Source organism: Carcharodon carcharias, chromosome 18 (assembly GCF_017639515.1).
Source record: "Carcharodon carcharias isolate sCarCar2 chromosome 18, sCarCar2.pri, whole genome shotgun sequence".
Lineage (NCBI taxonomy): Eukaryota > Metazoa > Chordata > Chondrichthyes > Lamniformes > Lamnidae > Carcharodon > Carcharodon carcharias.
In genome coordinates this window covers 25,011,796-25,036,014 of record NC_054484.1, presented here as the reverse complement: position 1 = coordinate 25,036,014, position 24,219 = coordinate 25,011,796, and the positions used below count along the sequence as shown (strand labels likewise).

The 24,219-nt window shown below is 43.8% G+C and overlaps 1 protein-coding gene across 1 annotated transcript; it reads right to left on the bottom strand.

Annotated features, from left to right (window-relative positions):
* Nucleotides 1–22,001: 22,001 nt before the first annotated feature.
* On the bottom strand, nucleotides 22,002–22,706 carry LOC121290826 (claudin-14-like). The gene has a single exon (XM_041211808.1). It carries the CDS (start codon nucleotides 22,704–22,706, stop codon nucleotides 22,002–22,004), a length of 705 nt encoding a protein of 234 aa, XP_041067742.1.
* Between the last annotated feature and the right edge of the window lie 1,513 nt (nucleotides 22,707–24,219).

Sequence of the window (24,219 nt, the reverse complement as noted above, 5' to 3'; positions counted from 1 at the left end):
CCCAGTCTGCGTTTGGTCTCTCCAATGTAGGGGAAACCGCATTGGGAGCAGCGAACACTGTAGATTAAATTGAGGGAAGTGCGAGTGAAATGCTGCTTCACTTGAAAGGAGTGTTTGGGCCCTTGGACGGTGAGGAGAAGGGAAGTAAAGGGGCAGGTGTTGCACCTTCTGCGGTTGCAATGGGAAGGTGCCGTGGGATAGGGTTGAGGTGTAGCGGGTGATGGAGGAGTGGACCAGGGTGTTCTGGAGGGAATGATCCCTGCGGAATGCTACCGGGTTGGGGGGGTGGTGGGGGGGGGGGGGGGGGGGGGGGGGGGGTGGGGGGGGGGTGGGGGGGGCGGTGGTGAAGGGAAGATGCGTTTGGTGGTGGCATCATGCTGGAGTTGGTGGAAATGGCGGAGGATGATCCTTTGAATGCGGAGGCTGGTGGGGTGATAAGTAAAGACAAGGGGGACCCTATCAAGGTTCTGGGAGGGAGAGGAAGGTGTGAGGGTGGATGCGCAGGAGATGGGCCAGATATGGTTGAGGGCCCTGTCAACCGCCATGGGTGGAAAACCTTGGTTAAGGAAGAAGGAAGACATGTCAGAGGAACTGCTTTTGGAAGTGGCATCATCAGAACAGATGCAACGGAGGCAAAGGAACTGAGAGAATGAGATGGAGTCCTTACAGGAAGCGGGGTGTGCGGAGCTGTAGTCGAGGTAGCTGTGGGAGCTGGTAGGCTTGTAATGGATATTGGTGAACAGTCTATCTCCAGAAATTGAGACAGAAAGTTCAAGGAAGGGAAGGGAAGTGTCAGAGATGGACCATGTGAAAATGATGGAGGGGTGGAAATTGGAAGCAAAATTAATAAATTTTTCCAGGTCCAGACAAGAGCATGAAGCAGCACTGAAGTAATCATTGATGTACCGGAGAAAGAGTTGTGGGAAGAGTCCGGAGTAGGACTGGAACAAGGAATGTTCCGCATACCTCATAAAGAGACAGGCATAACTGGGGCCCATGCAGGTACCCATAGCCATACCTTTTATTTAGAGGAAGTGAGAGGATTTTAAGGAGAAATTGTTCAGTGTGAGAACAAGTTCAGCCAGACGGAGGAGAGTAGTGGTGGATGGGAATTGTTCGGACCTCTGTTTGAGAGCCCTCAGACCATCCCGGTGGGGGATGGAGGTGTAGAGGGATTGGAATTCCATGGTGAAGAGGAGGTGGTTGGGGCCAGGGAACTGGAAATTGTTGATATGATGTAGGGTGTCAGAGGAATCATGGATGTAGGTGGGAAGGGACTGGACAAGGGGAGAGAGAATGGAGTCAAGATAGCAAGAAATGAGTTCCATGGGGCACAAACAGGCTGACACGCTCGGTCTGCTGGGACAGTCCTGTTTGTGGATTTTGGGTAGGAGGTAGAAGCGGGCCGTCCGAGGTTGGGAGACTATGAGGTTGGAAGCTATTGGAAGGAAGATCTCCAGAGGAGATGAGGTCAGTGACACCTGGAAACAATGGCTTGAGTGGTGAGGTCATGGTCCAAGGGGAGGTAGGAGGAAGTGTCTGCGTGTTGACGCTCAGCCTTTGAGAGGTAGAGCTGCTGCTGCTTTATGTCTGTGGGATAATTTGTGACTTACAGCCGTAACAGCCTCATTGTTTTCCAAATGTTATGGTCTTCTAGGTGAGACCTAATTCCTGAAGGAATGGCATTTTTTAATTTCTTCCATTAATAACTCCCATCTAAGGTTTTCAAAAGCTTGGTCAATCTTCATCACCCTATAGCATTGATCAAACACTAGGGCAGAATTTTGCCCTTGGTGGACGTGCGGGCCCCACCGGCTCGGTGGTGGGCAGACAGCTGACCCCAAATTGCTGACGGGAAAATTCAGGCCTATTTCTTTTTCTCTAGCAAATTCCACAAAAATCTGACTCTGTCTCCTCCTCAGATTTGTAAAATTTTGTCCATAAACTTCTGGGATTAACCCATATACATTAAGCACAGCAGTCTTAACTGTAGCATAATCTGGAGACTGTTCAAACGAGACAAAGCACATTTCAGCTCCTTCCTATTGTATTTAGGCACTGGGTGAATATTCTTTACCAAATCAAAACCGAGTTAAATCTGACCCAACATTAAATCTCCTTTACTCCCTGGTCACGTAATCAAAGTCCTTCTCTGTCTAACTCAGATTTTCTTACTTCTTATTCCTTTTGAAGCTCTCTGTCTTTTTCCCTATTTTTTCCCTCTCTTTCTAATTTTTCTCTTTGGAATTGGCATTCTCCTCTCTTTTTATTCCCCTCTCTTCGAGTTCAAACTTTTCATTTCTTTTGCTTCACCTGAATCTGAATCCTCGCTGACCCCAACCATTTTTTAAAAAAAATCTGTATTAATCTTTTCTTCCCCAAGGCTCAAATGTTGAGCTAATACTTCAACTACTTCAGCTCTTTAGCACCTATTTTTAAATATATTCTAACTTTTAAATTAACATTTATTAGCTGCTGCAAGACACTCCAAGACAAGTCCTCTTGAGGAATGCATGCATCAGCGAAGGACATAACCATTTTTAACTTTTCAATAAATACAGCAAACGTCAAGGTGAAATCTTGTTCGTTTAAACTCTGGCTGAATCCCATCTCATCCTATGGATTCGAAATCCCGTAAGAGCCCCAAATGTGCTACGATTTTCATGGAGACTGATAACTTCATAAAAAGAAATTTGAACTTCCAGTCGAGATGCGACAAGATCTCACATTTAAAGACTAACAGCATAAAAGCATTAACTAACCACTATCATTGTAGGCAAATTAAACTTTAAACTACAGAACAGGACTGGAAGTGTGGTTGAGGTAAGCTCAGCTGAGGCATTCAAGGGGGCATTGGATGATTATCTAAATAGGAACAACATGCAGGGTTATGGGGAAAAGGCAGTTAAAACGGTCAGAGAGCTGGTGCACACACAATGGACCGAATGGCCTCCTTCTACACCATAGTAATTCTGTGATTCTGAGGACTTTGCTGAGTAAATTGGAGTTAAATTCTCTGGTGTTTAGAAGAATGAGAGGCGATCTCATTGAAACCTAATTCCAAAGGGGCTTGAGAGGGCAAAAGCTGAGAGATCAGGCAGAATTTTCTGCCTCCATTGGCGCCGGGCATCATGGTGAGTGTGAGCAAACAATATGGTGGGAAGGCCAAAAATCAGTTTCACGCCGTCGTGAAACCAGTCTGCAATAGACTGCTGCACCCATCAATGGCGTACCGTGTTTCCCACTGCTGCACCTCAGGAACATCATTTTAATACATCTGCATCTCATTATAAGCCCTGCTCACTGGAATAATCCCCCCACCCCCCAACAACGCTGGATCATTCAGGCATGTCGGCTTTCGCAACTGTACATAAGCAACATGCACCTGGCGGGCTGCACTTCGCTCGGGACTTTGAGGTTTGTTTGCCTACCTTGCTTCAGGCAGCACTCACGGTCATCACCGCCAGGCTTCGCAGTCAGCACCACATCACTTTTAGGGGGGCTCATGGGCAGGTCTCTACCTACCAGACCAGCCATAAGGCCGGGGTGTCTTTCAACAGCTTGGGCAAGGGGGTGAAGTGGCCTCAGGCAAGGGAAGAGGCTGCAGGTGAGGGCTGGACTGGGGAAGGGGGGTATCCCAGGGCGTATGTGGGGAAACATGTTGACCTGTGCAATTGGCCTCAAGAAGGTGAGGGCTGAGGAGGCAGTCTCCAGAGAAGATGAGGCCAGATGGAGATGTGAGGGTGGATGTTAGGGAGTGAGTAGTGATGTCCCTTGAGCTGTCAGTGAGTTAGCTGCCAGTGAAGGTGTGATGGCCTTGTGAGTGTGTAAGTATAGAGTGATTAGATGGTTGTCTTACCCTGGCGGCACAGTTGAGATCATTCACCCGTTTTCTGCACTGGATGGCCGACCTCTTGTGTGCAGCATTAACACTGACCACCACTGCCACCAACTCCCAAGCCGGAGTTGTGAGACTCATGGGCCTCCTGCAGCCAGAGCGGGAGTAGAGGACTTTGCAGTGGGCCTCCACGGCATCCAGAAGGCGTCCCAGGGATGCGTCTCTGAATTGGAGGAATGTACTCTTCTTGGCTTTTGGGCTCATGTCTTCACCAGTGCCGCCCTGGGCTGCAAGCATTGAGAAGTGTGTGGACGGTTGTAGTTTCAATGTGGTGCCCTGTGTGAGGAAGCGGCGCGGTCACAGCATGATGGGCAAATTGGAGGGCGCCCGCCAACGAGACGGTGTGGTTTCTGCATATTTAATGAGGCTGGAATGGGACGAGATGGCGCAAAAACCCATCATTGCGGCTGGCGGCTAAAATGACTTTTTCCCACCTGCCACCACACTTTGTGTAAATCTGGGACAATTTTGCCCATTGTTTCCATTGGTCGTGGAATCTAAAATATGTGGGCACAGTCTCACTATAAGGGACAGATAATTTAGGACTGAGATGAGGAGAAATTATTTCACTCAAAGGGTTGTGAATTTTTGAAATTCTCTACCCCGGAGTGTTGTGGATGCTCCATCGCTGAGCACATTTAAAGCTGGAATAGACAGATTTTTTGTTTCTCAGCAAATTAAGGATTAATGGGAGCGGGCGGGAAACTAGACTTGAAGTTGAAGATCAGCCATGAACATATTGAATGGTGGAGCAGGCTTGATGCGCCATATGGGTTACTCCTGCTCCTGTTTCTTGTGTTCTTATGTCTTGTGTTCTTTTCCCTTTTACTTTAAACATAGCCAAAACCCACATCACAAGCAGTTCCCACTGTCCCTTAAGTAGTCATTCGATTTTCCTGAACCCAGTCCAAAGTGATTCTTAGCTCCTGAAGATTAACTTCTGTTTTTTTGCTTTTCCCAGCTCGCTAACTTTCAACCTCAGAACTGTCTTTCATGGTGAAGTTTCTTCCTGGTGATTAGTCCCCTAGTGGAAGCTAGGTGAATCTTCCAGCCTCGTTTCAAATCCCCACGAATTTGCTCTTTTCAATCTGGGCACTTTCCTCTGCAGTGAACCATGGAGATTTTTGGCTTCTCCCTGTCTCTCGATTCCTGGAAGAATGCCTGTGTCTGAGAGTTTCCAGGGATACCTTACAAGGCCTTCCCATCACTGTGGATCCCATTGGCCTTGTATCCTGGTAGAAATACTGATTAGTTTGAGATCCTAACTCTCTTTTATCTTGGAGGTAAATGGACTGTTCGAAGTATAGCTGTTTACAATCTGACACTCTCAATACCTTCCTGTGATATTGGAGACAAGCAGTCCAGCCATTATACCAAGGTGCTGCTGTCATTTGTCTCCAAGTGTGAACAGCTTACACCTTCTTTCCAGCAAAACAGCCCAGGCCTCTTTAATCTTTAACAGCCACATCACACAGGCCTGTTGTTAGGTAGACTTCAAAACAGGTCACATGATCCCCCTCAGTTTACCCTAATTTTTTTTATTCATTCATGGGATGTGGGTATCACTGGCTAGGCCAGCATTTTTTGCCCATCTTTAAATGCCCTTAAGAAGATGGGCTGCCTTCTTGCAGTCCATGTGGTGTAGGTATACCCACGGGTGCTGTTAGAAAGGGAGTTCCAGGATTTTGACCCAGCGATAATCTGTTAAATTACCTCAAAATGTACAGAACAAATGAGAGTGTTTCTAACTAGTTATTGCTTTGCAAATTGTGAAATAAACACAATTATTATTTTGCACGTGTTATAAGCAAACTAGTTCATGGTCCATGTTAATATTTTAGAGGCAATTTTTAGTTCTGGGAACATTAAACGTTTAACTGTAGAAAATGGGATAAATGCAACTAAAGCAGCTTGAAGATTATTACACATAAACCATTTGGGGCCATGTTGACCTAACAGCTAGAAAGTTAAGATGATAAAAAGCAGGTGGGCTTCCTTAGCTGGAGAATTGGAGACAAGGCATCTACTTTGCTTGCAAAGAAATGCAGCCCAGAGAGTTGTTCTGTTTTGAGAGTTAAGGCTACGGTTATGCTTTTTCAAAGCTTAAGGGAGTTTTAGGATTTCAATTTATCTGTGTCTTTGCAGGGGGAGTGGGTGTTCTGCAGCAGGAGAAAAGGACACACCGAAAAGGTGCTGCCATAAGCAGGCTCCAGGCAGCAAAAGTGTTGCTGTTAGCTGGCTCTGTGAGGTTAGGGCTCAGGAGGAATCCTGGGGAAGGTGACAGAAGGCTCGGTGCTAGAAAGGGTTAGGGCTCAGGAGAAGCCCTAGGAGCCATTTATAGCTTGATGTAGCTGGTGAGATTGGAGCTTGGTGAAATCCAGGGACAGTGGCAGCCCATTAAAGATAGCTAGCTATTATAGAGCTGAAATTGTACTAGTAAATACACGCTGGAGTGCAGACTTGGAAATTCAGGGGTACGGAGTCTCGAGAGATAAGATCTAAACATTGGGAGGTGTGCAGTCGTCGAGGAAGCCCAAGTTGGAGCAGCTTTGAGGGAATTCAGAGCCTTGATCTTCAGAAGTGAAAAGTTGGGGGTCCCTGGTCAGGGAGCCAGAGATCCAACAACATTGGTTGACTCATAGTGTTTGCAGACGTCTGAGTGGGTTGCTGAGAAATCCGTGGGATCTGTCGTGGTCACATTTTCTATTTATTGCACAGCGTGGTGTGTTCAACCACAATTTACTTGTTAATTCACATGTACCTCATATTGACCCTGAATGTTAGAGTATAAGATAGATATTTTAAATTGTTTTATCTTTCTGACCTTTTGTCATAAAGTTTATTTTTGTTTGTTCACAACCTGTGGAAACTTGTGGCTTTCATTCTCTTAGCAAGTGCCTTGAATCTCAAACTTTGTCTGTTTTAAACAAAAAGTTATTGGTCCCTAACCAGATCTTACCAAAAGTTTGGAAGTCTGGACTAGAATCATAACACACTTCATTCCTTCTTACAGAGATGGTGACATAGTGGACTAGTAATCCAGAGGCCCAAGCTAAAACCCTGGTGACATGGGTTCAAATTCCACCACACCAGCTGGTGAAATTCAAATTGAATTTTAAAAAATCTGGATTTGAAAGCTCGTCTCAGTAATGGTGACCATGAAAATTTCATCAATTGTCATAAGAACCCATCTAGTTCGATAATATTCTTTGGGGAAGGAAATCTGCTGTCCTTACCTTGCCTGGCCTGTATGTGACTCCGGACCCACAGCAATGTAGTCGACTCTTGATTGTCCTCTGAAATGATAAGCCGCTCAGTTCAAGGGAAATTAGGGGCAGAATTTTACGACAGCTGGATTTTACGTTCCCGCTGTCGTCAATGGGATTTATAACGGCCTGCCGCATTTTACAGGCCTGTTCCCACTGAAACAGGGCCGTAAAATTCTGCCCCAGGATGAGCAACAAATGCTGGGCTTGTCAGTGACACCCGGATCCCATTAAAAACAATGTCTTTTAAATAAGTTTGCTTAATGGAATAATTAGTAGATAGTGTAAAACAAATTCACCAAGAAATTCCCAGAAAGAGGCTTAAATAGCATTAATGTGCAAAAATACAGCATCACTTCATACGATCTTTCTCCACTACCTTAGATGAAAGAACATTTGTGTTTTAATCAAGAGTAAAGGGAAAAAGTAGAAACGTCCCTGGGCAGGCTTTTCTAAAAATGCATTTTTTTCATTTGATGTATAGAGGTGTTCCCAAGTTATTTAATTATGTGAAAATAAGAACAAGAGATTCTTAGCAAAAGTGGAAAATAAAGCAGTGGAATCCAGCTTTCGGGGGCTGCGAGGAGGAACGACCTTGTTTGCTACATACCAATGTCATCAGTGTTCAATTAAAGTCATTTGGTGCTCTCTGGACTCAAAGTGGTTGCAGGCATGCTTGGGTGTAAAATGTTGTAATAAAACTTCATAGAGGTCTGATTGAAGGCTTGCTAACCTGAACCATAAGCTGATAGACTGACAACTTGGCCCCTAGTGAATTTCTGTCTTGCAGCCAGAGACCATGCAGACGTGCCCCAAGTTTTGCTCAATGAATTTGGACCTTCTAATTGCCAGAGCTGCGAACTTGTGTAACCTCATGACTGTAGCTGTCATTTTATGTTAGTGTGACTTGAAACACAGTCAGCTATTTAAACCATGCAATTACTAATTAACCTTGCACTTTTTCAAAATAGTCACAATCGCTGGACAATGATATTTAACTAATCCCACTCTTTTCTCAGTGACACACTCTGTACTACACCTTCGGTATGAGAGCCCTTCACTATTTCAGCTGACTGGAAATCATTTTCATCAATTCATTCTCCTCCAATGTAACTTCATGATGGCAGAACACATGATTCCTAAAGAAAACGGTGGCACTTTCGACCCTGTTATTGTATTCGTAATGTTATTAATGTACAATTGCAGTATTAGCCATGGAACTACAATGCAATCCTTTGTCATTGTAGTTAGTTCTAATGAAGGGTCACAGCCAATACATTGATGCATCTTTCTCTTAATAATCTATTAAACATATTCAACCGACTTAGGGGAGCTGGGGAGCAACTGAGGGTGTAATGTCCCACTGCTACTGTGAGCTGCTTAGACGTCATTTGCTTCCATTTCAGTGCAACTGTGGGGCCTCACTATAGGCTTGTTCCTTGATTACCACAGCATCTGGTGGGTGGTATGCAATAATTGCCGAACTCGCCTGAATCCTCCTGGACTATTTGCATATGTGTGCTGTGCACCTAGAAGGACTGTCTTGCAGGAATTATCTCTCCCTCATGGAAGAGGAATCAGAGCTGGGGCTTACCTTGCCACAGGCACCTGACATCCCACATTTGAAATCAGGCTGTCACTTGGGTAAGCTGCAGGCAAAGACCTCCACTCTGGGGGATTTAGCAATTTGAGGGGGTCGCCGTGTGTGGAGCATATAGCAGAGGTGCCCAGTGGATGGTCACCAGAAGGAGCAGGGAGCAGCTGTTCGTAGGTACCTGCCACACCCACCCTTGATTGACGAGAGCAGGGATATTGGCTCCGGGCCCCAAACATAAATGTTCTCAGAGCAAGAAAACTTGCTCCAGCCATTAGAACATTTTTCCCAAGACTTTTAACCATGCGATGGATGGTATGGAGGGACCCACTGCCCACAAGACTTGCCAAGCATGGCATTGGAACTCTACAATCCACTTTGGAATGGATGGCACTGCCAGTGGCACTTGCTGCTCACTTAATCAGTGACAGAGCCGGGATGACACTTTTTGCATTCGTCATGAGTGCTCACGATGACATCACACCTGCAACATTCCAGGGTTCGTTTCTAGTGACCTCCCATATGGCAGAATGTGGCCAGGGCTGGATTGATACGCAGGCGTGAAATGTTGCCGTCTGTAGCAAGGACATCCAGTGTCCATTCTCATGGAGATCTGAATCTTGAATTTGTGAATCACCGAAACTGAACTGTTGACCACTGACCAGCTCACGGTGTTCCCTCACAGTTAGATATGGGGCAGAATTTTCCGGCCTGCGTGCTGGAGCGGGCATGACATGCCGACGGGTAAAATGGCACGCGATGACGTTGGCGTGCACCCCGATATCACCATGCACCATTGCAATATTTCATTTGGTGGGTGCGCACTGGAGTTGGCTGCGTGCCCACTGATATGTAAATGTCCTATTAAGGCCATTAAGACATTAATTGAACCACTTGTGAACGCTGCCCATCCAACCTTAAGGTTGGCAGGCAGGGAGAAAGCCCAAGCAGCCTTCACGTTTTTCAGGAAACTTCCTCCAAGAGCAGGATGAGGTTTCCTGAAGGTTTTATTAAATAAATAAATTATTTTTCATAAATATAAAAACATGTCCCCACCCATGTGACTGGGGACATGTTTAAATAAATTTTTAAATAATTTCTTTCATGATTTTAATATACATTCAATCTCCCTGAGACAGCTCTGTGCATGCGCAAAAGAGTGCTGGCCCTGACTCTCCCTCCTCCCCTCACCCACACAGGTAGCCCTGAGCACTAATTCTTAATTGGCCCGCCAGCATAAGATAGCGGCGTGGAGCCAAGCACAGGCGGTAATAGGCTCCGCGCCCGCTCCCGCCTAGCCCACCTACCATAGGAAAATTTCTGGCTATGTGTTCCATAAGTGCACAGCAAAAGAGTGGTCTGACTTGCAGTTAGAGGGGGTGGCATTTGGCAAAGGGAAAGATGTTGTGAAGACTTGAAATGGGAGATATTTAGGAGAAGGCATCTTATACCAAAGTTTGTGAAATGCTTGCTGCAGATAACAACAGTGCTTTTTTTCCCCACTGTACCCTCTGCAATTCCTGGTGATGTTCTCCGACTGTTCATCAGAGGACTATTGCTCCCAGTGAGGATGCCACCAATGATGAGGTTGTGGAGAATGCATAACCATTGGATGCCCTGCAGAATGACTGATGCTTCTGATATCCCTGCTGGTCCCTGGAAAGAGCCTGAGACGATCACCTTCATTGCCCCTACCACTAAAAAGTTGGCTGACCTTACCTTTCAACTGCAGGCCTTCCTGCAACAAGTTACTCAACTCACTTATGGCCTTCCTGCAAATCTGGTCAGAGCTCCTCTGTATGCTTTAGATTATAGTCAATTGGTCAGGTACCTGTGAGTAGGTGCAGCCTTACATGAATACTTTGTGTTTAACGCAAGAAAGCACTCTGATAAATCTACTAATTTGTGAAATAACAGTCTGCAAACAGCTACTAGATTGTGATAAAACTCATCTGGTTTACTAATATCATTCAGGGAAAGGACCTGCCAAGCTTGCCTGGTCAGGCCTCTCCATGATTCCAGTCTCACTCTTATGTGATTGGCTCTTAAAGACACTGTGGAAACTTGAGAAGGGCAATAAATACCCTTTAATGCAAAATGCATTAAATACAGGCAAATGCAAAATACAGGCAACCAGAAACTTGGGATCACGCGATTCCATCCTCCCAGATACTCTGCCTCCGTTTCATCTGTTCTGAAGATACTACCTTCAGCACCAACATTTCCAATATGTCTTCCTTTTTCTTCAACCCAATGAGTTCCATCCACCATGGTTGACAGGATCCTCAATTGTGTCCGCTCCATTTCCTGCACTTCAGCGCTTACCCCGCTCCCAAAAAAAAACAATAGGGTTCCCCTTATCCTCACCGTCTACCCCAACAGCTCCTGTAGTCAACTCCCATTTTCACCACCACCACCAGCATGATGCCACCAGAAAAGTATCTTCCCCTCCTCTCATTTTCAGCATTCCAAAAGGACCATTCCCTCTGCGACACCCTGATCGACTCCTCAGTCACCCCAATACCTCATTCTCCTCACCATGGCACCTTCATATGCAAATGCAGGAAATACAACACCTGCCTTTTTACCTCTTTCCCTCTCAACATCCAAAACCCCAACCTCTCCTTCTAGGCGAAGCAGTGATTTATTTGTACTTCTTTCGATTTAGTATACTGTGTTCACTGCTCACAATGCGATCAGCCCTACATTGGGGAGTCCAAATGCAGATTGAGGGACAGTGTTGCAGAACGCCTCAAATCAGTTCGCAGATGTGACCCTGAGCTTCTGGACATCTGTCATTTTAATTCTCCATATTGCTCCCTCACTTTGACCTTTCTGTTCTCAGCCTTCTACATAGTTTCAATGAAGCTCAACATAAGCTTGAGGAACTACATCTTGTCTTTTTATTAAGCACTTGGCAGCCTTCCAGTCTCAGTGAAGTCACTGAGTTCAACAATTTCAAATTATAAAAATGTCAAGCATTTCAGATCATAACCTCTGCCCCCATTTGTTTGGATGGAAGCTGCTGGTAAGTCTGCTATTTCCATTTACACATCCTCTAGACATATCTTTTGTATCCTAACTTGTCCCATTACACTCCCTTTTGCCTTGCACTATCATCACCTTTGACAATTACTCTTTCCTGTATCCACCCTATCAGATTTTTTCCTTTGTTCTTTTTCCCCTCCCCCCACTTCCTATGCCTATATACTTGCTTATAAACTGTTACATTTTCCAGGCCTGATGAAAGGCAATTGATCTGAAATGTTTCTCTCTCCACAGATGCTGTCAATCCATCTGAATATTTCCAGCATTTTTTGTGTTTTTATTTTAGGCAATAATTATTGCCTTTCTAGATGAAGTTCATTGAATAGTAGCATCTGACTCAGAAAGGCCACATCAAATATTGGGTGGAATCATGTCAACCTTCAGATTTAGGCATCAATTTCCCTGAAAGCTAATTTTGAAATTGGCTTTCATAAGATGTCAACTTTAATGTTATGTTTGTCTCTAAAGTGAACAAATAAAACCTGTAAGTTTCAGATCAAAATCTGAAAGGTAAGTACCCTCTGCTAAACATACACCATGTTATCTCATAGTTTAGTTGTATGTGATCAGGTTGCATTGTAGGCTTTACAAACTTGTATTTAACCAATAAGCAAACATTAATTATTGCTGTTTGTTGTATTAGTAAGCAATTGCTTGATACTTTTACGTGACATGACTCTGCTTACTTTTTCAAGTCTTCCAGCACTCGTGTTTTCTTTTCATTATCTGTACGGTGAGGGAGGCTAAGGAGTAAAGCTGAGTAAGGCTTGGGAATTTTAGAATATGAAATCTAATTTGAAAGCACTAAAAATAACTTGCATTCATCATCGTTAGTTAGCATTGTGTCCCCAGTGTTCATTGCAACGGTGAATACACTTCAAAAAGTACATCATTGGTTTTAATGCACTGAGCTCGTGGAAGTTATTATATAAAGGCAAGTCTTTCTTTCTTTTACAGAGTTCTATTTATAGATATTGTTACAATCCTCATGTGAGAACCATAAACCAAAATAACCAAATTTACCAAACAACACCCCCAGTGAAGAAATTACAAACAGATTTTCACTTTTTGGAAGTTTACTTTAACATGAATCAGGACCAATGCAAATTGAATATGAATTAACAGTCAAATGATATTTCAAATAAAAGGGTAAATTTCACCTTAAGTAGGCAATACAACAGAGATACATCTTACAAAACCACAAGCATTCGCATCACTCTCCATAGACATGTGCAGTTCCAAAGTCCTCTAAGTCTGCCTCTGCTACGTAGGGTCTTTCATTTTCCCACTCAATCGATTCAGCCCTTGAATCACTTTCACCAACAGCTGAATTCTATCCGAGATTCCCAGAGATGGTTGTCACCCAAATGGCACACTTTTGCATAACCTGCTTTGTTAGGTTCATGACAATCTTGATGTCAGATTCCCCAGAGACTCCTTTATCTAACCTTTCTAATAAACTCTGTTAAACAGTTTGGTTGTCTCTGGCAAAACTGAAGTATCAGCAGAAAAATTGTTAAATTCACAATCACTGGTCTAACCCCCACCTTCAGCTCTCTGTCCTGTTTAACTGCATTACACACGCACAATGTTTTGTAAATGTGCCTTCTCTCTTCTCCCCTCTGCTACAGCTCACCTTTGTTCTTTACACCAGTAGCTTCCTTGTCTGCCTTCTCTGTATCTGTATCTGCAACTGATCATATTAACCCTCAGCCCTCCTTTGTGTTTGCAGCTTTCTTTTGTGTCTGGCCACCCAGCTTGTGTCTTACCTTCCTCCCTGCTTTGAGGTCAAGGGTCACCAGGTCACATGGACTAGTGTTTCTTATTATTTATGAAGATTATAACTGATCCCTTTACAGTTGATGCAAACTTCTTTATGTCCTTTTCAAACATTCTTAAAAACAATTAGAAGATTCCACAGAGATTTTAAAGAAATTACCAAGTTTCCTTATTGTGCTGTTTCTGGGTCAAAGGTCATCACAATATTTGGATCTGTGCCATGAATATGGATTGCTATTTGGTCTACATCACATAGTTACTTATGCTAGCAGATTCACAATACCATAATAACACCATGCACATCACCTGAGAAAATATATAGAATTTGAATTTATAATACACCTACATGGAAAGAAAATCCCATTACCGTAATGCAAAACAGCGAATGCATTACAATTAAAACCCAGCTTTGCTCCTCACATATGTGATAGTTAGATGGGAATTTTGTTTAATGCTTGTTCATTATTTTACAATCCAGTTAGGGACCAGTAACTGTTTGTTTAAAGTAGACAAAGCTTGAAATCCCAGTTACCCACTAGAAGAATAAAGCCACAGATTCCACAGTTTTAAACAAACAAAATAGACGTTACTATACAATTTCAGAAAAGTAACACAAAGTGCAATATCTTTCTTATAACCCAACATTCAGAATTAATATGAGGTAAATATGAATTAATAGGAAAACTGTGGTCAACCACACCATACTGCGCATCAAATAGCAAATGTGACCATTCAGATCCCATGGATTGCTCAGCAACCCACCCAAATATCAGTGACCACTGTGAATCACAAAATCTTGGTAAAACTCTGTTCCCCTCAGATGGGATTTCATCTTTTCACTTTTGAAGATTTAGTCTCTGAATTCCCTCAAAGCCACTTAAAAGTGTTTGCAAAGAAGTGCAGTCCAGAGAGATGTTTTGTTTTGGGAGTTAGAGCTAAATTAGTTTAAAAGCATACAGTGACCCCTGAAAGGCTACCACATCATGGAAGCTTAAGAAAGTTCCCTGGTTTCAACTTATTAGTGTGTGTGCTGGGAGAGGGGGTTAGTTGCAGTTTGGGCCTTGTGTGGTAAAATTACTTCTAAAATGTTAACGTGAACCATAAAGTAGATACTTGCCACAATCTGCTGTGTACAAGTTAGATTCAATTGAACTAAAGAGTGACTGTTATTCAGGGTCAGCAGAGAACGTTTCGAACTTGGTGTGGCACAGGTCAGGTACAACCCATGGTTCTCATTTTGGATGGTTCCCGCTACTTGTGGTTCAATAATGAACCTATACCATTTCATAAGAGTGTGCCCCCTAATGAATTAACAGATATCACCGAAATGTATACGGCCAAACTGAGAAATTTGGTTCTGTACCACCTGTGGAGCTGGCACTACAGATGCCAGAGGCCCTCCTACTGGGATGCACAGCACTTCCGACCATTTTGGACATGACCTGCACGGCACCCCAATCTGGGAGTGGCACTCATGCAAGGTGGTATTCATGCGATAGAAAGCGCACCAACTGGTCAGATTATTTCTGGCTGATTTGGTGCGCAATTTCCAATCCTGGATTCCCAGCATATTCGCCTGTCACTGTAAGAGGGGCCCATCACTACTTAAAGGAGCAGGCATCGACCTTGCAGGTGAGGTGATTCAGATTAGGTTATGCCATTGTAAAGTGCCTAGAAGTAAAGTGGAGTGTTTTTAGAGAGGTTGTGGTGAGTTGCTGGATTTGGCAGGGTATGCTGCGGAATTCTCACAGGGAGGGCAGACGATCTGGTGATTTGTCCAAACAAAGACTGCAACAGGTATAGGATCAGCAGTGACAGTGCCTCTGGATCTACAGCATGACAGGGAGATGGAGCAGAGACTGTGGGTGAGGGAAACCTCTCTAAGATGCCCTCTATCAAGTTGGAGCTGGAGTTCTCCAACTCCGTGACAGTGATAGGAGGCCAGACAATGCATCCAACATCTATCCAGCTTTACTCGTCCCACCCCCACCCCTTAAACCAGTTTATATTTCACATCTCTTCTATTTTTCCTTAGTTCTGTTGAAGAGTCATATGGACTCGAAACGTTAACTGTGTTCCTCTCCGCAGATGCTGTCAGACCTACTGAGTTTTTCCAGGTATTTTTATTTTTGTTTTGGATTTCCAGCATCCGCAGTTTTTTGCTTTTATCTTAGTGTTTAATTGACTGCCACTTCTCTTCAAGGAATGCCGACCTTGAAGAAGTATTGCTCTTCTCTCCTACAGGATTTCTGCCTCTCTCTTTTGCCTTGTTCTATGACATCTTTTGGCAATCTCCAACTATCACTGGCCCTCTACTTGTCCCAACCCCCTTAAACCAGCTTATATTTCACCTCTCTTCTATTTTTCCTTAGTTCTGTAGTTCTGTTGAAGAATCATATGACTCGAAACGTTAACTATGTTCTTCTCCGCAGATGCTGTCAGACCTGCTGAGTTTTTCCAGGTATTTTTATTTTTGTTCTTCATGTGTATGCCCATCAGCATTCTCCTGTGTACCAACCCATCAATGTCCTCATCTGAGTTCCCTGCATCAGAACTTGTCCATGACCTGACCTTCTGTTGAGATGGCACATGGACTTTCCTTTCCCCCTGTAGTGGCTGTAACTCATTCAGCTTGGTGACTCACCATATACTGACTCCAAATCTACACTAGCCTCTAAGATAGATACAGTGCTAGTATCTGAGCTGGAAGCTGCATATATAAGATCAAGTGACAAGGCCTCTGTATCAGTGCTGTCCTTTGATCTCTCCCTCTCTCCTCCTGGGCCTGTATGGCTGGGCAGTGACAGTTCTTGGTGCCTGAAAACTGAAAATCAAAAGGAGAAGGTTGGGGTGATGGAAGGGGAGTGGGTTACAAAGCAAGAAGTTGGTGGTAACACCATCAGCAGCTTGCACTTCATGCCAGATAGCAGGATGAGACTGAGCTAAGAGTTGAGAAGGATATAAGGCAGGAACGTATCACCATCCTCAATAACTACAATATAGGATGCCAAGGGCTCTGTCACAGCCAGCCCCTTGATGTGAACAGCCTACTTGGCGGTTATGGGTGCCATTGTCCTGCAAAAGAGAGAGAGGGAAGGACATCTGTGATTGTGTTGCACTGTTTTTGGATAAATGTGCCTGCTACAGCTGGTGGGAGCTGGGCATGAACCTGGCATGATTTGAATATATGTGAGGGTGTGGTGGAGGATCTGGATGGTAGCTTGAGCCCTGAGTGCCAGGAACTGCTGCTGGGCGAGTGAAGGGATGTGGTGTATTGAGCAGTGTGAGAGGTTGGTGGTGCGGTGGATAGGAGTTCCTTTGAATATACATTCACTGATCTTGACCATCTGACATTAGACATCTTGTGACACTGATGGTTCTCGGGGTCAGATTCCTGTGGTCACCTGCTCCAACTCACTTTGGGGTGGACCTTGAGGGCTTTCTGGCATCCCATGTAGAAACTTGACATTTCCCCCTCTTGTCTAATTGTATGGTCTCCAGTGTTGTATCTGTGAATCTAGGAGCGCCTCTCTTCTTCCTGATGTTCCGTTTGCATAGCCTTTACTTGCAGTCAGTGGCAGCATATGTAGTCAGCCAAATCTTCCTTCTACTGAATACCCTTTTAAGAAGGACAGGCTGTGATCAGCACACACTGCTGGGCCTCCTCCTGAGCATTCAGGAAGCCAGCAGTGAGGGCCCCACTAAAACCAGCACTACAATCAGGGAAATGAGATGGCAGCACCAGTTTACATACTGCCTGCCTTGATTATGACAAAGGGTGTGGAGAGGTCACAACTCACAATCGCCATGCCTGAAAATAGGCCATTATGAACTTTTAGACAAAAATCTTTCACTATTTGGAAACAGCAAACATAAAATAATGTTTCCAATGTATACTCTTGTCTTAAATTTCCTGAGCACCAGGTGTGTAGCCCAGCAGTTTTTACTGTGCGAACCTGTGTCGGGTAATGGGGGGACCTCTTTGGGGGCACGCTGTGCCCATTGGAGGCCCCCTTGCCCCTCCTTTAACTCTACCTCCCACTCCACCCCTCCCAGGTCTCTCACACCTGATCCTCCATTCCTCACCCTCCTTGCTGGGGTCTGCCAGCTAGGACCCACCAATACCATGGACTCATCTTGAAGTCCGGCTCCATAATCTCCGCTTCCTATTGTCCCCGTGGTGATGGCTGCTCGAGCCTGGCACTGCTGGGTCTACAGAGCTGCCAGCTAATCAGATTGGTTGGCAGATCTCTAAGGCGGGACTACTTCCTCAGATGAGGGTGGAAGTTTCAACATGAGACAGCTGGCGCTGCTTCCAAAGTAAAATGGTTACGGGGCAGTGGCTTTTTGGTGGGTGGGCTCCCTACCGACTTTTTAGTTGCGGGGCTGGGGAATTTGACACCCCGTAAAATCCAACCCATGTAATCTCCCTCTCCAGCTGCGGTAAGGGACACTTTACCCAACTCTAGATTGTGACACACATCTGGTACACTGTATTAAAACACTAGTATGCTCACTGGGCAAAGGACAAAACCTGTGGAGAAGGAACCTGCAGGGATTCCAAGATAACCAATAAATTATTACCTGAAACAAACCTTATTCATAACTGCAAGGGTGACAATTTCGTCTGTTTTGCATTTTTGGTCAATTACATTTATTGACATTTTTTTGCAAGTCATGTGCAATTGATTTAAAAAATGCAGTCGATTTGTTTTTTTTAAAATTGTAGTTAAGTGCTGGTATTGATTAATGGCTGCTAACAGCATTGCTGGTCTTGTTTTAACTGAAGTGCATCTTAATTATGGAGTGCTTTCTACTTGCTCCCAATATACAGCTCGATTAATCTGAAGCACTTTGTAATCAATTGCACTAATCTCTTTTAGAGTAGTGAAGTGAAATAAAGTTCACAGCACACTGCCAAATACAATTGACCGTTACTATTTACTTGTCCACTCTCCTTTCAAATATTAATTATCTGTCCACTCTTTTATCCAGTGCTAAACATAGTACCAGTCTACTCTTCTACCTAATACTATATACCAGTCTAATCTTCTATGCAGTGCTTTGTACCATTATCCTCTTTTTTATTATATGTCAGTCTACTCTTCCATCTAATCCTATATACAAATCTACCTTTCTTTCCAGTGCTATATATTAATCTACTCTTTATCCATTCATTTGGTCTTGTGTTTGTGTAAAAAGAAGCTTTCTTAGAGAGCTTCAATTCTGTTGGCATAGAGTTCTGCAGAGTGTATTGGGCAGATGGTGGTACAGCTGCTATTGTGTGAGGCACTGTTCTGAAAAGGAGGTTTGGGTCTGTTATATGAAAAAACATCCAAAAACGCTCAGAGAATGGGTAGGATTTGAACAGACAGTTGCTTAGGTCTGGCTGTTTTAGCAGTTCTTGCTACTTGATTTCCTGTCAGATTGATTCAATTATATTGAGGGACAACTTTCAACTGCTAGCCACCTGCTTCTGCCCTGTAAAATGGCCAACTTCCAGGTCAAGATCAGACTGAGGTCAGGCATCTTGGTTGCACATTGAGACCCAAGGTATGCCTGGTGCAGTTTTCAGGTAAGTCTGTAAATAGACAAGCAGCACATTCACTGCCTGCTTCAAGCCTGAAGCAGCTTCATTATGCAAAGGACCCTGCCTCAGTTGTAGGTTACCAATTGCAATTTTGTGCAATTCTACAATGGGCGGAATACACAATGTGAAAACTTCCCATTTGTGTTTGGCAGACAGCAGCCGAATCAATGGTCCTTAGCTGACCACTGTTGGCTGCAAGGGAAAAAACAGGAATTTTTTTTTTGGTGAAGTGTTTGTCAGGTGAGAACTTCTTTGAGGCTAAGACGATCATTGTTTTCTTGGCGCACATGAGCGATTATGCTTCGGGCCTCGCCGAGTGTATTTCTCATGAAGTACTGAGTTTTTGGAGGTAATAAAACCAGAAAATGCTGGAAAAACTCAGCAGGTCCAGCAGCATCTGTGGAGAGAGAAAGAGAGACCAGAATTTTACAGCCTCATTATGGCCGGGATGTGGCTGTAAAATGCAGCGAGTCATTCTAAACGCCATTGACTTCAGCAGGAGCATAAAAGCCCGCTGGCATAAAATTCAGCCCAGAGTTAACATTTTGAGTCCAAATGACTCTTCTTCAGAAATATTAACTCTGTTTCTCTCGCCACAGATGCTGCCAGACCTGCTGAGTTTTTCCAGCATTTTCTGTTTTTATTTGAGATTTCCAGCGTCTGCAGTATTTTGCTTTCATCGAGCTGTTGAATGTGCTGTCTTCTGGATTAGATCGTAGCCAAGGCCCTCTCTACCCTGCCAGACATTTTTTAAAAATCCCACAACACTTCTGAAGGAAAAGCTTAGCCGTTTCCCTGGTGTCCTAATGTGGCAAATATTTATACCTCAACAACATTGCTGAAGCAAATGATTTGGTCATGAATCTCATAACTTTACAGGATCTTGCTGTGTTCAAATTTCCTGCAACATGACCCTTCATTAGTGTAGTTCAATACAACAGTCACATGAGGCTATTTGTAAATCCAGATGTGGATAAAGGAGGAATAGACACTTTTGCTAAGCATGTGATTGCAACACTTCTATTCATGCTGTGTATGCCTGTGTCCAATAATGCTTTTGTGTGCTTGTTGGTAAAATGGTATTGTGAAAAGCAGAGTGGGTTTTTTGATTGTTGCGCATGCTTCACTTCTTTGGTTGCTGCTTATTGGTTATCTGATAAAATAGTGAAAAAGTTAAACTTCAGCACCATATAAACATCAACAACATCGTTGGGAAGGTGGAGCTGTCATCATGATCAACTTGCCTGATTGGAGTAAGGGCAACAGAAGAAGGAAAGCTCAATCCATAATACCACTAGACCCTGTCAGAGTTACGTTAATGAGCTTATGTTCTTGAACACAGAAAGGGCCATGGGTTTAAAAGAAAATTTTGGAAAGTTTTTCACACAAAAAGCCATCAAAGTATGATGTGCAGTTCCTTGTGAGATAGTGGAGGGGAAATCTCTGAAATTACTGAATAAACAGCTTGATGCTGTGATGAGACTGTAGGGCCTTTCTGGATGGATCAACTGATGGGTTGAAAGGCCTCCCTCATATCTATTCAGTGGTCTTGATAGGAATTACTCTCCTGTGTGCCACTGTAGTCACTCAGAACAGACCATGGAGCACATAATGACTCAAAGCCTGACATAAATACGAAGAAGGTACTATAGTGATACACACCACCACTCCTGATGTAATATTGTGGCTTGACCACCTTGATGTAAGATTATAGCTGCTGCTCTATTCCCAGCCATACGAAAGAAGAAGATTGGAACCAGATACAAGTTCTTCCACATTCAGTTGATTGCTTCTTTTCCCTCTATATCAACTACCTGGCATCTCTTGATTCCTAGCCTGAAAGGTTGTGGCCAACTTGGTTCTTGGATGCTTATATGTATTTGTCATACAGAGAAGTGAAATATAAATATTACTTTGCTCATAAAGTATTCTTATCAACTCCTAGCTGAAACTCTTAACAAAAAATTAGTTAGTCTCAAATTCTGAATGACTTGCTCAAATAGAAAAGTATCACAAAAGCAAACTAAGAAACTGGTGTATGACCTAAAGTGCACACAAAATTAACACCCCAAGGCAACATATTCCTTTGGATACCATTTCAGTTTCATACAACTCTGGATTACAAATTTTATCTTTCAAACCTATTTTTTCAACTAAGCACAAAAGGGTGTATTTTTAACAAAGCATTTTCTATCAGAGAACTTTGTACAGAATTTACACAGAACGTATTTTTAAGTTAATAAAATATCCAGAGACTTTGAAGCCTTCTAAATGAATAATTAAATACATTTTACCACTTACTTTAGTTTTCAAGAAATTTGCAAAGCAAAATAGCATGTTTCCCAGTAATCTGCAACAAATATGACATCATTACCTGTAACTTAGAGTCCATTGTGAGCATTTAAATGCAAATATCCAAATGTTCACATTGAACTCAATGCCAGTAATTTACTGTTTACAGTATAGACATGGCTATATTGAAATGTATTTTTTTTACACAAGATAAGGTCAATGAAAACATGTTACCCTCACAAAACCCACTGCTAAATGAAGTGACTTGGTGGAATGCTCTTTCAGAGACCCAGTACAGACTCGATGGGCCGCATGGCCTCCCTCTGCACTGTAAAGATACTGTAATACTGTGATCCTGTGGTTCTTTCATTGAATTAGAACCTCCCTGTATATGTTTTGTTTCTTCACGAAGTGCAGAGCAGAGACAATGTAAAATAAAATATGCCCTGGAGCTTTGAAATGAAGCATTCCACTTCTAGATCCGGATTTATGAAAACAAAGGAGAGTTTGGATTCAAGTCTCTCTTTGCTACGCTCACACATAGTCATGTAAACGGTAACTGCTATGTGGGGCTGATGTTTGTGAAATTGAGTTGCCCTTATAAACAGCTGGTAGCCTACACTGAGGTGCAGTCTGTACAAATGAAGCCGGTAGTTGGTTGGGCCGGCCATTCCTCTGCTGAGAACAGGACAGACAAAGGAGAGTCCCACCAATAAGCGTCATGCTCGTTGACACAAAGCCAATGTACAAAGCCTCTCCTATTTCATATTTGGTTCTGGGTGGAATCGTTGGGTTGTAGAAGTCTCGTATTAGGTCATTTGTTGACCAAGACACTGGAATGAGGCACATGATGCCAGCAAGGATGTAGCAGATTCCTCCTGAGACAGCAATGTTATTTTTGGATGAAGATTCCTTGAAGCACACGGTGCATTTCATACCCATGATGGAAATGCAAGTGGCCAGTGCAGAAAGCAAACAAGAAATGACCATCATAGCACGAGCTGCCTGGAGGTCTGGGGGCAATGCCAGCTGCGAACGATGGACTTGACACTGGTAGATGCCAGTACTTTGCCAGACACATTCCATCCAAAGTCCTTTCATGAACTCCATGGCTGTGATGATATCAGCACCCACGTGTGCTGTTCTACGCCAGTGTGGTAAGATAGTGGTGACCAATGTTCCAAATAGGCCAAGGAGGCCAAGAAAAAACCCAATGATCTGAATTCCCATGTGAGCCATTTTGCCTTGATTTCTTGCTTCTTAGCTGCAGTTACTGAGTGTAGCCGAAACCCCAGCTTTCCTGGGAATGTGGTGTTTCTGTTGTATGTGAAACCTGTTAGCAATAGTGGAATAATAAAAGTTACCAAAAGCATTTATAAGGATTGATACAAGTGCATATTGCTTAATTATATTTTCTGAACTGCTTAGTAATTAGTGCTCTTGCTTAGGACTTCCTACTAATTTGGATAGCAAGGTAACATTGCATCTGAAACCATACTTAGGCCTGAATTTTTGCCATGATGGAGTGAGGTTCCAGCTTATCCAAAATGGCACTGGAGGTCCGAATCCAGAAGTCCAGCCTCTGAAATCTACCCACCCCCCCAACATTTTGGCACTTTGGGCATGTGCGTTTCACAGAGGCAGTTGCATATAAAACTGCAGCTGCCTTCACGTACCAGGAGAAGGTCTAAAGTTTACCAAATTCCTTGGGGAGGTAGGTTATCCTCTTAACTAGATCCAGGGACCCCTTTAGATAAAGCTGAAAAGTTGTTGCAACTGCCACAGAAGTGGCAAAAAATCAATCGCAGGTTTCTGATTTTAACCTAAGGGAGGGGGTGTGGAGCTGTTGGACCTGGAAATGCAAATTCCTTTGCCCCGACTGACTTAGGTGGCTGGGAGGAGAATGTTCCAGAGAAGACACAAAATGGAGATGGCACCTTCAAACTTTGGCACCATAAGGCCACTGAACGTGACTAAAGTGAGGCCCGAAGGAGGGCACTAGGCTAGGGGGTAGAGGCAGCGCAGTGCACACCAGGAAGGAGGAGGAGCAGGAAGAGAAAGAGAAGGAGCACAAGCAGGTTTTACCCTGAGGTAAGGCTGTATCAACCTCAGAGGTCATATCTCAATGTGACTGAAAATCATTGTGGCAGGCGACCGAGGTAAAGCTGAGAAGTGGTCACCGAAACATATGGTGTGGTACAGCAACATCTTGAACCACAGTCTATCAATTCTCAGGCCCTGCCAGTGGCTGTGAAGGTTACCATGGCTCTGATTTTTAATGCATCAGGCTCGTTCCAGGGCCAGAAGGAGACCCATGTGGAATATCACAGTCAGCCGCACACAATTGCGTCAAGACAGTTACTGATGTTTGTTTGCTCATGTTGGGAGGTACATTAATTTCACGCTGGATGTGGTGTCTCAGATGCAGAGAGCCAAAGGGTTTGCACTATTAGCAAGCTTCCCTCAGGTGCAGGGATGCAGGAGTTTATCGACTGCACCCATATCACCATAAAGGATTCAACTCATTAATCGGACATCTTCATGAACCAAAAGTCATTCCACTCCCTGAATGTTCAGGTAGCTTGTGACCACAGCAAACGTTTCCGGAAAATCTATGCAAGGTACCCTGGTAGCTGCCATGACTCATTCATCCTGAGGAGTTCCCAACTGCCTCAGTTTTCTCAGCCACCTACACAGATCCGCGGTTGGCTTCTGGGGGACAACCCCTTTAAGGAGTTGGCTAATGAGCCCC

Bases quoted from the DNA above. Each gene is read 5' to 3' on its own strand.
- LOC121290826 (XM_041211808.1), bottom strand. From the start codon at position 22,706: ATGGCTCACATGGGAATTCAGATCATTGGGTTTTTTCTTGGCCTCCTT.